The sequence below is a fragment of the Zeus faber genome, assembly GCF_960531495.2.
Source record: "Zeus faber genome assembly, chromosome: 8".
Taxonomy (NCBI): domain Eukaryota; kingdom Metazoa; phylum Chordata; class Actinopteri; order Zeiformes; family Zeidae; genus Zeus; species Zeus faber.
In genome coordinates this window covers 9,953,161-9,969,078 of record NC_137195.1, presented here as the reverse complement: position 1 = coordinate 9,969,078, position 15,918 = coordinate 9,953,161, and the positions used below count along the sequence as shown (strand labels likewise).

The following is a 15,918-nucleotide window of genomic DNA, read 5'->3' as shown; positions in this document are numbered from 1 at the left end:
ACCTATATATTGTAATTCCTGCTGTCACATGTAGTTATGTATTTTAAGAAATGAAGAAGCTAAAGGAAGAGTACTGACATTAAAGGAGCATGCCATTATTTCAGACACTTATTTTTTCATTGAAGGACTCAGAGTATTGGCTGAAGCCGATGAAATAAATGTTAATAGTCGAGTATTTATTTTTATTTTTTTTAAGAATATGTCCAGATAACTACCTTTAAGTAGTATGAGCGTGCCAGCGCTGTGGGTCTCTCTTCCTCTGGGAGATCCTCCTCGTGCTCCAGCCTTTTCCGCACCACTTGCACCACATCTTCATGGAACGTTTTCTAGATAAATACATACATTTTAAAAGAACACTCCCTCTTAAATTTTTAATTACTCCTCGACTTACTTATTTCTACACCCTTAGCAACCAGCACGGCAAAAGCTATGAGGTATGGTGAGTTGCTTATTTCGAATTTAATTTTGTGAAATTGTGCAACACGAGGAGCGGGGACTGCACTGGAAGAGGATGTTGAAGTCTCACCAAGGTAGTGTAGAGGCCTTTGTCAAATTTTTTCCCCACTGCTCGGAGGTCACAAGCTGGCCGACCTTCTATTCCACTGTCAGGGTCAACCGAGTTTTCACACTGTAGTACAAACATTTTTATTTCTTTGTTTATTTTGATTATATCCATAAACATTTAAATATTGGCAAGATAAAAATAACAATATTAAATTGGCACAGCAGATAGACCTGTGCTTACACTTCCAATGAAGTCTCTTACCTGTGAGCAGGTGACAAGGTGTTGAGTGAGGGTGGAAGACAACAGGCAAGCCAGCACCTTCTCCACACCGGCCCTGAGCTCGATATAAAGCAGTTCCCTCCAGGCGCTGGGCTGGGTGAGACTGCAAGGCCGGCATGAGTACACCACACTTTCTGGCAAGCTGGACAGTATCTCATACAGGTCATCTGAAATCAACACACACACACGCGCACGCACACGCAGACGCAGACGCACACACACACAGTTGACGTTCCATTTCCATGTTCTTGTCTTGTCTCGGTAAGTGAATGTTACAAAAGAAAAAAATCACAATTCAATTTCAGCAACACCTGAGACAACAACCTTCCAACCTTCCTTTCTATTAGCGCGGAACAAAGTCATCATCAGTAGGTACCTACCATCAGGTAGTAGTACCTGTCACGATAACTACTTTTGTTGGACGACAATACATAATTTGTGGATTTAGAAATAACTTTGTCTCTGATCTTCGAGTATTCTTCTTCTGTAGTATTTATTGATCTTTTCAGATTTGTAATTATTGCATTATATGTATTTGTGAGTTCTACCCATCCAATTCCATCCTTCCATAGTGTGTTTTTATAAATTTTAAAACGTACAACATTTTGGCTACATTACATCATTTAGCTGGCACTTTTGCTCAAAGCCATTTCCAAATATATTTTTCCATAAGTTCAAATAAAAGAAGAGTAATTATGGATATAAAAAACTGATTGATGATGAGTAGCAAGTCAGCAAACAGCAAGTCGTTTAGAACGTAAATTCCCACGTGACTTGAACGCAGCATCTGCAGGAGTAACAGTGGCAGAGAGTCCAACAAGGATGTTAGCGTAGATGAAACTCAGCCAGGGACTATGATCGTGGTCACTGTGAAAACTCCAAGAAATAAGGAGGAGAACGCGATTTCGGAGGATTCTTCTGTCTCCGAGGTACTGTTCAGGTTTGTGTCCCGTTGATACTTGGGAGTATCGACGTCAGTCCCCCACGCTGTGGAAAACCGCTTAGCCACTGCGTCCAACAATATAATGGGTGGGAAAACCCTGCTGTTTACTCTGCCATCATGTTGGCTAAAATGTTGGTGACATTCTTATGTAAACAAACACTAATGTAAACACAACTGGCAATTATCGGGGTCAGAAAAACTATCGTGGTCATGTCCATATGTCATACAGTCAATATTGTAATTGTCGCAATGGGCCTAATCATCAGTCAACTATGCACATTTAATTTCTCACCTTCATTCTCATAAACCCCAGGAATGCTCACCTGTTAAATCTTCACACTTGGCATGCACCCAGTGGTTACACGTGCCACACTGCATCATCTGACTGTCATAGTCGTTGTCTTCGTAGCATTTGAAGCAGATCGGACAGTAGTTGCCTAATGAAAAAGACAGATGGGGAGAAAGGAGGTGAAAAGACACGACTAACACGGACCAGATGTCCAGTCCCCGTGCCAGAGGAAGTGCAGGCTCAAAGCTGGAAGTGAGAGCTTCCCCTACCCTGGGTGTAAAGGTTGGAGCAGTCCGGACAAAGCCCTTTGTCGTGGTTCCAGTCGGTGTCCCAGCTTTTTCCAGGAGTCACTCCACAGCTCTTACACCGAATGCACGTCATACACACCTAATGTAGAGAAAAACCAGCCCAATCAACCCATGGATTTAAAAAATAATAATCATGGATAAATACATGAACGTAATAGTTTGCTAGAAACATATTTAAAGCTAACAATTACAATTCACTCCCAGCCTCCTTGTATGCCTCTTCCATTGGACACACACGTACACAAGTTTTATACACAATCAAATGCATCAAAACTTGTTCTAATGAGCTATGATTGATGGTTAAAAACAGGAAGAATATGAGGGCCAGTCAGAGTGAGGCAGGAACTGGGTGAACTGCATAAAACAGTGGTCATTCTCGGCACGAGCACATGGCCTCGCAAACCGTCCGCCCCCAGCACTGTGTCCATTCCACCCAACTGAGTGCACATCCCGTGCACCCCACTCACCCAGGCTTTCCTTTTCTTGTTTTGTTTTGGATAGTTGTGCCCCAGGCAGGAAGCGTGGTAACAGTTTTGGCAACGCTCACACTCCAACAATGGCTGAAAAAGTGAACAGACAATAATCGCACTGACCAGACCTCATCGCAACTGAGACGTCAGACGGAACTGAAGCACGGAAAAGAACACAGGTCGTACCTTGGACTGCTTGTTTTTCTTGCCACACACATGGCAGAACTTGCAGCGGCGACAGCACCAGTTCTCTTTGTTTTCCTCAGACGGGCGATCAGCTGGTTCAAGGCAAAACTGGTGATAGGGCTCACAGCACACTTGGCAATACAGCATCTGCCAGAGAATGACCGCACAGCCAGGATTGCCTCAAATCTTCAGAATTGGCTTAATATTTCACAATAAGTAGACATATCGCAAAATTGTCTTTAGGATCATCATGAACCTAGTGGCGCAACTATAAACTAGAAGAGCGGACCGCAAACTCGGACAAAAAAGAGATTACAGAGGGGAGCAGTTACCTCATGTTGTCCTTTACTAGCACAGAGAAGGCAGACACAAGGCGGCACCAGTGGAACGGAAGTCAGTATGCTCAGACCGCTCATCATCCAGACATTCTCCAGAGTACAGTCCTCCTGTGAAAACAAAAATTATCCTCAACACATTTGGATGCCAAATAACATGCACAGACAAAGGCATGGCCAAACTTTTTTTTTTTTTTTTTAATCTAAAATCCACACACTTGTTCCTCTCCACTAAGGGAAAGACTTTGAGTGTTTCCAAAACATGAATGAGAAAGCATTTGCAGAAAGCTAAAAACAAACACTGACCTCTGGTGGACAAACAAAGACATTTTGTGAACCTGCGTTATAACAGGAGCATAAAGGGCTCTGAATTCATTAAAGCAGCTGCTTATCTAGGATTTAATAATATTGTATGTATACATGGAACTCACTCAATGAAAAACAATCAGATTCAGGTGCAACATACAGACTGGATTTAAAAACACAAAGTCAACAACACCCAAAGTAATTTGATTATGCAAATATGTGGGATTAGAGACCTCAGTGGAGATGTCTATAACGTACATTTAATAACGGACGGGTCCTGGTGGATGAAATCACCCAAAAGTAGGCAAATATTTTATCTATATATAAAAACAACAAGTAGTCACTCACCTTGAAATCTACCCTGATCTTGTGACTAGGTTCAGAAGGCTCCCTGTCTCTCTGCTCGAACCCGTGGGCCAAGGCAGCCAGGACACTCGGGGGCGTCTGCTCCGAAGGACCCTTTGGGAGGAGACTTCCATTATGACTTGCAAATGAAGGCTACAATCTCTGAGCTTCCCTGAAGCTCAAATTAATTTAGAAAAAATTAAGCACTAAAGGAAGTATGGTATCGAGTGTTAAGCCACACAAACTACAACTACATTGTCGAATGTGTCTCCTTCTCCACGACCAAACTGAACTCAGACCAGACTTGTGCCCTCAAAATGATAACGTGCTGACCGCATTTAAGTTCAATCATTTTATGTTAAAAAGGTAATATGTCAATTTCAAGGAATTTTAAATGTTTAGAAAAACACAACAACAAACAGTAGCTACAGCTAGCTTGTGTGGCTAACGCTACAGTATGTCAAAAAGTCCAGGGCTCCAGACTAACATTTTCCACTCATAGCACTGGTGCTCCCTACTGAAGATCTTAGGAGCACCAGGACAAAAAGAAGGAGCACCACTGAAATCGACATGCAACACAACAGATTCATATTTTTTTCAGTTTGAACTGTATTATGCCTGGTTTATAGTCCTGGTAGCCGTAGTGTTGTTTAGTGCGCGCGTCATAATAATACATAAGGTATGTGGTCAGTTCATTACTGTCACTAACAACCATGATGAGAGCCTCAACTCTCCATCTCTATCTCACACACACGTGCCGTTCCATGCACTATTTGTTTTTATTCGCCACCTGAGCAGGATAGGCAATATAAGCAGCCACCGAGGGCAGCATCCCGAGGAGGGGCGCGAAGAGGGAGCGACCAGGGAGCATTTTGCACACCTGTCTCCCTCTCCGTCGGCGCCAGCAATTGGGTGCCTGCAATCGGTGCGCTCAAACAATGTGTTTATTTTAGATATAGATTATTTTATTTGACATCGCCTTATGGAACGAAACAAGCACCGTACATAATGGGGACACTTTCTCTGTGACTCCTACTGATATACGATGACTATTAAAAAAAACAAATAACGGTCTTCAATAACGGTCGCAAAATGCGACTTAATGGTCGCAGTCTGGAGCCCTGAAGTCAGACCTCTGCATCAGTTTTGAACTTTTTCTGGAAAGTCCGAAGCTCCTTACATCTTTGAAATGATGCACCAGTGTTAACTGCTGTTTTGGCACAGGCTTGGTCATTTAATTGTTTGCCTTAGAATGAAGCTTTTGAGTCTTTGTAGGAGAGGGGTCTAACCCTGGTCACTGAATGTTCGTCCGTGCCTGTGCAAATGAAGTCAACCAAGTTCGGGGGTGCGTGCATGCAAGGGAGCACAAGGGACGGGGCTTGAGCAAAGACTGACAAGACCTGTCAATCTCACCTGGGGGTGAGTTGAATCACAAACAGAAATATTCACATAAAAATAGTGGTAGATGATTTGAGTACACAGGAACACAAAACCACTACAAACCAATTATGTTTCAGTTTCTGATCAAACATCTTCCATTTCCACACCGACACAATGTGTGATTTCCATCCGACAACTGTGGTCAAATAAACACAATCAAAGTCATCATGTTGGGCGTAAAGGTTACCCACCTTCTCAACTTTTCGTCGCCCAGGTGGGATCCGGTGTGAACTGGACCTGCGATGCCTGACTTCATCATCCGAAATGTCCTCCAGGAAGCCATCCAAAGACACAAAGTCTTGGAGAGGAACCAAAAGATAATTTCATTAGTTTAGTAGCCAACTGAAAAATGTTATACTTTCAATTTTAATGCTTAACACTACTTTATTACCAGTGACATTGTTGATAAACAAATATGATTTTCAACTTAATTCCAGCCTTTGCCGGATCTGGAAATTGATCAATACTACAATAGAATGCAGTAGCATTGTGTACGATTCAGGTATACTGCAAATGTATGCTTTGGGAGCTTTCGGTTTTGCCCGGTGCACATGCCACATAACAAGAGGATCGAGTTGCACTAATGTGCAGACAAGTAAAAAGGACATTTAGAGTCTTTCCCAAAGAACGCAAAGGTTGTCATTGACCCAGTATGCACGAGTCAGCTGAAGCCATTCTCCCAATAATGGATTAATTTCAAAGATTCTGATGCCAATCACTCAGCGTGAATCCCATTTAGGGCTGAACGATTAATCAAACTCAAACCGACATCGCAATGCAAGAGAACGCAATTTTTAAATCACAAAGGCTGCGATAAAAAAAATTAAAAATTAAAAATAATAATAATAATAAAATTATGTTACACAATCTAACCAATAGGGCCGTCCAGGGCCGGCTCTTCCTATAGGCGATATAGGCGGCCATCCCGAGGGGGGGGGCACGGAGAGGGAGCACAGATTGCACACCCGTCTCCCCCTCTGACGGAACCGACGATGCGCGCCAGCGATCGGCGCACCAGAACTGTGTTTTTATTTTCCGTCTCTCAGAAATCGCGCGTAATGGGGGCACTTTCTCTGTGACCCCCCCTCCCCCCCCGATTGTTCTAACCAAACCTTTGCGCTGTCCCCCGGTGAAAACCGGTGCTCCAGCCAGGGCCACAGCACGCGGTGTGGGCCTTGTGCTGCTGGCAGAGCCCGGAACACCTGTGGAGTCCGGATAAAACTTCTCCCAGAACACTGCGTATCTGTTTTTTATTTTTTGTCTTTTTTATCTTTTTTTTAATTTAATGAACATAAATCTGTCCCTGAAGACATGGAGCGGTGCTTGGGAAAAAGCTCATTCACCTACGCGCACAAAGGGGATGTATGTGGACGTATATGCGCAACATTTTTATTAAAAAAATAATCCATTTCTGCTGAAACACTGCATATTTTTTGATTGTTCATTTTCAGATTCAAATACTTACAAGGCTTGAAATTAAATCAGTCAGTATTCTGTGATTAACGTTTTTCTTATTGCAATTCAATAGTTAAATAAAGATATGTTCATACCAGTTCAAGGATCAATTCATCTCATTTCATCATAACACCTAGGCCTGGCCTACAAGAAAGAGCAGTTTATATGTTGAGTGGATCCAATGTTGTGTTGGTCATACTATAGAAATATCTATTGCTTGTGTTAAGTGAATAATACAGAAGATAAAGGACAAAATAAATCAATAAATAAATAGATAAATAAATATAAATAAATAAACCACATACTAAATCGCAGTATTGGTCTGAAATTTAAAAAAAAAATCGCAATTCGATTATTTTCCCAAATAGTTCAGACGTAATCCCAATGATAAATCCCAATGAAAAAACAACAAAAAAAAACGGCGCTTTCCTTTAACCAACATCAGTTATGTCGCATCGGCATTTTTGTTTGGAAATCATTTGATGAAATTGAAAGATTTTTTTTTTGCACTACAATCATATGACATTTTCTAAAGGTCTCCGGGCAAAACCACCTTCCCCTCTGATCTCTGAACACTTGAGTGAGTTTTGATTGGACCCGAGAACAGACTTGACACGAAAGCACCATGCATGTAGTCAGTCGGCAGATGAGAGCCTTGTCCAATCTAGCTAGACCTGTATGCAGTGACTGTTTTCCTACCTTATTTGCATCATTTGAATAAACACAGCACTACAAGCAAATAAACACTGTTTCTAACATTTGAGTATTTAAAATATTAACATATCTTAATAAAAACTGCATAAATACGGCTGTCTTTTGCATGCTTTCTCCGCTAGAGTGAGTGGCCCGCGATATTTATTTTGTTAAAGCCAATTTAAATTTTGTGTAAACATCAACGGAGGCCAAAAATTGTATTGCCCGCAATTGATACTTCTTGGTTTACTGCCATGGCTGACGTGTTCATCTGGGCATTAAAAGGATCTCAGAAGAATTACATTTCATACATTGAAGGAGTTGTCCCCCAAATTAGAGATATGAAGAGGAGGCTGCCAATCACTTCTCATCTTTCCCTCCTTCCCCCGATTGTGCCAGAAAATCCTCAACTGCCCCACATTACCAGGCTTCCAATCATAAACAGCAGACATGTTCGGCATTTACAGTTTGAGATCTGGGTGTCCCCGATGAGTCAATCAGAATGGTAAAGATTCCAGCTGTAATGCCGGCACAAAAGCACATAATTCCTTCCAAAATCATTTCCGGCAAAGCTCAGCTGAGGAAGCAAGCTTGACTCTTGGTGGGGTCAAACCGGGGTGTTATCAGTCAGATCCCAACCTAGTGTGTTCCAGGGCTTGAGTAATGTCTTTTCAACGTACCTTCGCTAAAACGGGACCCAGCGCCTCGCCGCCTGGCTGGGGAGGTCGAGCTTGCTTTGACATCAATGTCAGATTCATAGTCCAACAAGTCGAAGTAGATGCGCGGCTTCACAACACGCTTGGGCTGTTTCCTAATGGACAGATTCTGGCTGTCACTGGGGAGACCAGATGGCGACCCCGTGGTGCCCTCGTCCGCTTCCTCGTTACTTGAATGCCCGCCACTGATAGAAGGTCGCCGCCTTTTGGAGGAGCCTAAAAGAACGGAGCCAGAATTTAGTGACACGCTGGAAGGGAAGAAATGTTGTGACAATCCCACACTTAGTAAGTAAGACATTACTGGTACTAGGTTTGGGCAACCGTGCAAAATTCCAATCACTCCAACTGGCGATCGCTGGGGGGCAGCGATCGCCAACTGATGATTTTATCGGGAAAATGGGGCGCACGCAGAACGTAATGTGATGTGGCAAATGCAGTCTCCCCGTTACAGAAGTGCAGGATTTATTATTAACAAGTAAAGCATTTCCACAAAAGCATCCAGTTTTTACAAAATCAAGTCCCAAAACAACAGAGACACAGTGGGGGGACAGGTTTTTTTTGTAACGAGTCAAGTCCCTTGACTAAGTTGTGTTTAAAAATGTTGTTTCATACAAAAAAAAACAAAAAACTCTGCTCCGATTCTCAAGGTTAGGTTTACGTTTTTGAGAAACTAAGGAAACAAAATAATTCAAAATCGTACTCTCTGAGATGATATCATATATTGCTATATTATAATCACAAGATTTGAATATAGAGCGGGGACGTGAGACCCGATCACATGTGGTTATATGACAGCTCTGAGCGGAGAGGGACGAGAGCCTCTACCCCCCCTGCTAAACTGCACTCACACTGTTTCAATGCTCAGATTTTTCCTGGCTGATAATAAATAAATAAATACATTTTTTAAACGTCTGTCATCAGTGTCCATTGCGACCGATGCACAGCACTTTACAATACTACAATATTTAGACTGAGCAAAAGTATTGACAACTCAATACACACTACACGTGGATGCTGATGCAAATACTAAAAATGCCAACAAGAGCTACCATAAAAATTACAATAATAGTGAGATCACCGATTTTGATGACCCTGTGGGTTTATTGTTTTAAGTAATAGATTGATTCACTGCTCTGTGGCAAGCGATGAATAAAAGGCATTGAACATCATGGGATATAAACACCAGGAGAGCGCAAGTAACTGAAAGATAAAACGATTCAAACAACTAGATCAGCAATTCCAAATTAAAAAATAAAAAATAAAAAAGAAACAGCAATGTCAACCTATATAGAGGTGTGTTACATATTCACCTTTCGGGACTGTTCTGCCCATCAGACGGCGGGCCTTCCGCTCCTCAACCTGATCGCATCTTTTATACCTTCAGACAGACAGAAAAACAGCCGTTACACAAGTATAAACCAAAACAATAATACTAATAAATAAATATAACTTATACACATCTGTAAACAACCCTGCATAACTTAACTTAATTACTTGAGTACACCCAATCAAAATAAACCAAGGACTGTACTTACACACAACACTGCCGCTTGGTGTTAGGACCACCAAACTTGGGTTTGTCCAGGCAGTTTATACACTTGCCACAGTCGACCTCATGGTGGCAGCCCTTGCACACGCCGCATCTCCGAGAGCGGTACCCGAATGGCCCAAGTCCTTTTCGTTTCGAAAAACTTGAAGGTTTCCTGATCTTTGTGACCTTGTGATCCGACAGCGCGGGACTATCCGATTCTGATGGAGACCCAATATCTGGAGCAGAAATCCCAAATGGGAACAGAAAAATGTGAAGATTAAAAATAGTTTTCAAAAAGGAGGGAAGGAAAAAAAAAAAAAAAAAAAAAAGAAGATAAAATAAATCCCGTTGGAAATAAACACGACTGCAGCCCGACAAAAGGTTTTAAGATTCATTAACGGTGCTTATTGCTTTGTGAAAGGCAGTCAGTGGATTATGGGATCCACCGGTCCCTTGTCAGGTAAAAGAAAATGAGTAAAAGCAAACGCTCCATAACCTGCATTCAAGTCGCATGCATTAAAGACAAACACTGTAAAATGTCGTGGGTTGACATTCCCGCTACCTTCCGTAACGGCCGAGGGTGATATTCCCGTTCTTTCGTGCAGCGGCAGCGCGCTGAGCCTGGGGATATCATCGGGTACCAAGGCTCGAGGCTGCCCCAGCACCACGGCCGCAGCGCGGCACACGTGTTTGATACGCGGGCCGCCTGCGCGACGGAACTCCTGGCACAGAGGGGGCAAATGCTGCGGCTGAAGGAGAAGATTGAGAACAAATTAAGAAAGCTGACTCAGTACCTGGAAATGCATGCGTTGTCTGAAAAAGTACCCTAACGCAGTATAACATGCTCAAGTGGAAACGGGGTTGCCACTAATTTGGAGATTTATGCACATCTGACCGCATTAATGTGTATTTTAAGGGGCGGCAATGGTACAGCGTAAAACATGGGGAACTGACCATGATCTGCCCCCCTCCCCATTAAACCTATAATTGCACATGACATCTTACAGCGAGGACTCATTCACCCAGTGCCTAACTTGTAAATCAGGAGGTGCCGGAATACAAGAGAGGTTGCCGATCCGGCGGGTGGAGGGGGGGTGGGAGTCACGGAACGTATGCATGGGACGCACAACAGGCGCTTAAGCTGCCATGCGTGAAACGCCACGGGGACACAGGGCTTTTTTTGTTTCGTTCAATTAGGAAACGTAAATGAAAATTAATAGAGCGGCCCCCTGAAAGCCGACGAGTCGAATTATCAGTCAGAAACCCGTCAGTCGACTGAGATTCTTCAAGTAGAGCAGTTGTTTTTTTTTTTTTGGAGAAACAGGCCACGACTGGTAGACTCGTTGAGATTATTTTCTGCTCATAGCGCACGTATGGGGGGGTGCTTGGGGAGAGTCACGGAGAGACTGTCCCCATTACGCACGGTTTTGTTCCATACCCACGTGTACCGCAAGGAGACGTGCAATAAAAACACACTGTTGGGGCGCGCTGACCTCCCATCGCTGGCTCGCGCATCCTCTGTACCGTCGGAGAGGGAGACGGGTGCGAACCCGATTCCACTGACAAATTTCGAGTCGGTTACAGATCTAAAAAACACACTATTTGTCTTTGTTTTGTTTGGAGCGACGGGGAACGCGAAGCTCGCAGCTCGAGCCACAGCTGCTTGGGCTTTTGCAGAGGGGCCTGATCCAATAAAAAAAAAAAAAAATAGGCGGGGGTCCCCGATCTGGGAGGTCCCGGAACATGTTCCGGCGGGATCCGGTACAAATTAAGCCCTGCATTGACCCCAAACACCCTGATAAGTCGCAGGTTTTCAGACAAAGATAATGTCACCTTGACAACAGCTGCGGCATGAATTTTCAGGAAAGCACAGGAAGCCACAGGAGGGTTCAAAGGAGGGTTGCTGCAGTGTTGTAGCAGGATGTTTACATCCCAGGTGTCTTCAGGTATGAGGGAGTTCATTTTTTTATTTTACCCTTCAAGACATCTTTTTGTGAAATTTAAGACAGATTTTGGGACAAATCATCCCGCCCAGATTCAATAAAGTTCTGCAGCCAAGTACAAAGGTAAGTATAAAATATTTGGTACATTCTGCAGAGGTAAGCATAAGGTATGAACTAGATGATTCTATAAAATGTTATCTAACTGTTTGCTTTATGGGGCAGGTGAGGGATTAGGTACTGGAATAACTCTGACCACCATTACCATTTATTTTTCTGCTTTCTCACTTCCATTCCATGCTTCTTGGTGTAGTCAAGCGCTAAGACCATAACCTCTGCTTTTTTGGGGGGGAGGTCAGTAAATCAGTGACTTACTGTGTTGACTTGCACTCATTAAGTCCTGGTGCACGGCAGGCTTGAGATACTAAACACGTTAGCTAAATCTGGGGAAACAACAGGGCTATTTACACAGGCCACATGTAGCTCAGAGCTCTAGATTTGGATTCTTACTTGTCCCTGATGCAGCTCGGCCTTGATGGGGACGTCGGCGTGAAGCTGCTCCTTTTGTTTCCTCCTCTGTCTCTTTGAGGTCACGTCTCTGGACATGGTCGCAGATGGGCCACACAAAAGCTGCAGGGTTTAGAGATAAATCATGAAACATAACTGCGAGCTGTGGGGAAATGGAAATGCACATGCACAATATACGTAGGGATTTCTTTAAAACAACTCCTGTTTTTCATTTCAACCAGATCGGATTGTGTCGTTTTTTGTATTTTTTTTTTTGACTATGCTAACTGAGCGATGCGCAATGTCTCACCCCAGACGACTTTAGTTGTTTCTGCTGGTCGATTTTAATGAGCTGGACCTTTGCTTTCTTGAGGAGGTTGAACATTCTTTTATTTGCACCGGTGAGGCGCATTTTCTGTGACGCCCCCTTGCCCTGCGACGCCGGACGGCCGCGTTCCACGGCTCCACCAGACGCCTGTTCCGACTCCATCGTTTCTGCTTTGGGTGAAGAAAGCGATAGTAAACGCTACCATTACATTCTTAATAATTAAGCTTAAAAGTTGCTTGAATAGGATCCACACTTGCTATCACATTGAACTTCATTTTTATTTATTTTTTTGGCCTACCTGAAGGAACGGCGGCCTCCTTCCGTGTTAAGTCCTCCTGTTCGCCATACTGAATCGCAAGAAACTTGGAATTCATAGTCCTGACACACACGGACACCTTTCTAACCACGCCAGGGGCATCGAGGTCTTCTATCTTCAGCTTGGATTTTGCTTTCTCTGTATTGGTGGTTCGTTGTCTCAGGCTAATGCTTTTGACCTCATCGTCGAGCCCCTCCGCTAAATCAATGGGAGGCTGAAGGGGTTTGCTGACACTCTCCGTCTTTGTCATTTTTCCACTCCTGGGGATTCCCGGGTGCAAATTCCTCAGCCTTTTGTAAATCTTGAGGTGAGCAGATTGTTTAATCAACTTATTCGGCCTTTTCATTTTCTGAACACTGTGGAGATTAGCGGATGGACGGCAGGGTAATTCGAATGGATTCGGTAAAAACACATTCTCCAACTTGTTCTCCGGAGGTTTGTCGAGCGCGTACACCTCCTCGCCGGACTCGTGCCACTTGAAACTCGGGTTCCTCAGGAGAGACCTCCTCTTCTCGGACGTTCCCAGCTGTTTCTCAGAAAACAACCCGTCGCTCACGGCAGCGTCGTCGTCCAGCTCCTGAGTCGAAAACAAACCGAGATCCAACTGCGCGTCCGTCTCAAAGTCCTCCTCGTCGAACAGCAGAACGGGGGACATCTCCCTCTCCGTGCCGTCATCGCGCCTCTTTGTCGGGCGCCCCGGCAAGCCCGGCTGCAGGCCTTTCTTTGGAGAGTTTCGCCGCGGCAGGATTGACATGCCCACGTCGTCCATAAACCGCTGTGGGGTCTTGATGACCCGCGAGGACCTCGCACTCACAACGGGCATGATGAAGTGCTTGATGCTTTTGAGGGACTTTGATTTTTCGGGCAGGGCGTTCTGCACGTCTACCTGCGCTTCATCCACCGAGGTGTCCGTTTCCTCCTGCTTCAAGCTATTTTTCTCGAGCTCAACCTCTGCCGGTTTGGAGACGGCCTTCTGTTGGGCTCTCTGCCTTTTAGACCCATGGAACTGTAGACCTCGGTGTCTCCGCTTAAACTTTTTGTGCACTCCAATTAATTTAGATCCCGTGGTGGGCGTGAACGTCGCCACTGGCGTAGAAACTTCATTGTCCCTCTCACTGTTTTCGCTCATCTGGTTGTCGGGCGGCGCGGCGTCGGAAACCTTCTTTTCCCTGGACTTCTGCCTTAGTTTCTGCCGCTGCCCGATTGAACTTTTCCGCCTCTTCTTCCCTTGTTTCAATGGCTGCGTCGGTGGACACGATGTGTTATGATCACTCGCGTTGGTTTCCGATAGCAAAGTCTCCTGACTGTCTATTAAGTGAATATCCGTTTCCTCTTTTATCACCGGCTGAACGTCCTCTTCTGCCGGCAACAAATCTTCCCTTTCCTCTAGCCGAGAGCCCTCTTCCACTTCAGCCTGCGTGTCTTCCTTTACCTCGGGCCGAGTGTTGACAACCAGCTCAGGGAGAGTGTCCGCATTAACTAAAGTCTGCATGTCAGTGTCTTCAACTGGAGCCGCCTCTTCATTTAAAGTTATTTCGGGTGAGGCCACCTTCTTCCTCGGCAAAGACCTCTTCTTCGTCGAAAGGTTCGTTTTCCGCCGCCGGGGCTTGGGGGGCGCCGGTTTGGCATCTTTCGCCGGGGCTTCCGCATCACTCGCCTGCTTCTGCGCGGGAACCTCCGCGTGCCTAGGGGGGGAGTCGTCAGACACCGGCGGGGATTTCTCGTGCACGCCGGAGTCTTTGTGGTGGAGACGGGAGGGCTCTTCGGGCGAGGCCAGGCGAGGGTCTTCGTGGGGGACGCGCGTGGGAGAGCCTTTAGGTGACGCCTGAGCGGAATCCTCGACGGCAACCTGCGGGGTCGGATCCTTGTTGTCGGTGTTCGCTCTTAACCTCCGCTTCGGAGTCGCGGGCGGCTTGGAGCCACCTCGCTTATTTTGGGGTGCGGTCGGGTTTGGGGCTCTCTTCCTTAATCTGGACGTGAGCGTGACTTCCGTTTCCTGACAAACCGATGTGTCGTCCTGAACCCCACCGGAATCCTTTATGGTCTCATTTTTCTCTTCAATCAAAGGGCTCACTTGCTGAATTAAAAACGATGGCTTTGAACTTTTGTGTTTACCCGGCGAGGAGACCTTTTTTATTTGAAGAGGCGGGACCTTTCCGCAATCCGTTCTAGTGGCGTCTTGCGAATTGGAATGAGTTATATGTTCGACTTCAACCTCCATCTGTAAAGTGGACTTGTCCTCAAATGGCATGTCAGACATTTGTTTGGAAACCGTCTCGTTATTATTGACCGTTATGTCGACCTCTTCGGGGGGAGAATTTTCTATTTTTGCATTTTTTCCTGACCCGTCTAAACACGAAATGACACCGGTGTCAGAGAACGAGGATTGAATCAACTCCCCGGTGCTCTTCTTGGTCTCCGTCACACGGGGAGTCTTTTCAGCGTCCCGCATTTTGGTCCCCCCCTTGACCAACGTGAGAGTCCAGATAAACTTGCTTCGCTTTTTCTTCCGAGAATTCTTCGACGGTATATCTAATTTGGGGTTCCTGATTTTGAACAACTTTAAACCCGGGACCCTAATTTCTTCATTTTTTGGCGGCACACAATCACCGGGCTCATTCGCTTCTTCACCGTGAAACGTGGACGTTTTGTCGCAGCTTTCAGGCGCCGCATTCTTGTTTAGCCTCTTGCTATGCCGGCGCCCATCACTTGAAACCAGTGGCTTGTCCTCCACTGTCCTGGACTCCTTTTCATGAGATTCAGTTGTACTCAGTTTCTCTGCTTCTGTCGCACAGTCTGTGACTCTTTTCGGTGAGACATTTGTAGCTCTAGTACGCCGACGGATGACCAGTTTATCAACTTCAGTGTTCTCTGCCATTTTTTCCCTCTGCTTTGTTTTCTTTATATTCTTTTTGGGCTCCGTATCCATGACCTCTGGTGCAATGTTAGGTTGGCCAGCCGATTTCTTCTCCTCCAATATTTGGTCGTCGACCTCAACTTTGGCGCTCGCCTCAGGATCGGGTCCT

The 15,918-nt window shown here is 45.0% G+C and overlaps 1 protein-coding gene across 1 annotated transcript in view; it reads right to left on the bottom strand.

Annotated features, from left to right (window-relative positions):
* The window catches only part of kmt2bb (lysine (K)-specific methyltransferase 2Bb), a gene marked incomplete at both ends in the record, with an annotated part of 33,227 nt that overhangs the window by 14,749 nt on the left and 2,560 nt on the right, over positions 1–15,918 (bottom strand). Inside the window, 17 exons of the mRNA XM_080004691.1 lie at positions 216–326; positions 527–628; positions 767–951; positions 2,051–2,164; positions 2,286–2,403; positions 2,792–2,884; positions 2,981–3,127; positions 3,313–3,426; positions 3,970–4,080; positions 5,598–5,704; positions 8,235–8,486; positions 9,581–9,648; positions 9,806–10,037; positions 10,364–10,550; positions 12,252–12,371; positions 12,559–12,743; positions 12,875–14,862. Of these exons, the coding sequence (XP_079860817.1) occupies positions 216–326; positions 527–628; positions 767–951; positions 2,051–2,164; positions 2,286–2,403; positions 2,792–2,884; positions 2,981–3,127; positions 3,313–3,426; positions 3,970–4,080; positions 5,598–5,704; positions 8,235–8,486; positions 9,581–9,648; positions 9,806–10,037; positions 10,364–10,550; positions 12,252–12,371; positions 12,559–12,743; positions 12,875–14,862 (4,234 nt within the window). The remainder of the gene's footprint in view (positions 1–215; positions 327–526; positions 629–766; positions 952–2,050; positions 2,165–2,285; positions 2,404–2,791; positions 2,885–2,980; positions 3,128–3,312; positions 3,427–3,969; positions 4,081–5,597; positions 5,705–8,234; positions 8,487–9,580; positions 9,649–9,805; positions 10,038–10,363; positions 10,551–12,251; positions 12,372–12,558; positions 12,744–12,874; positions 14,863–15,918) is intronic.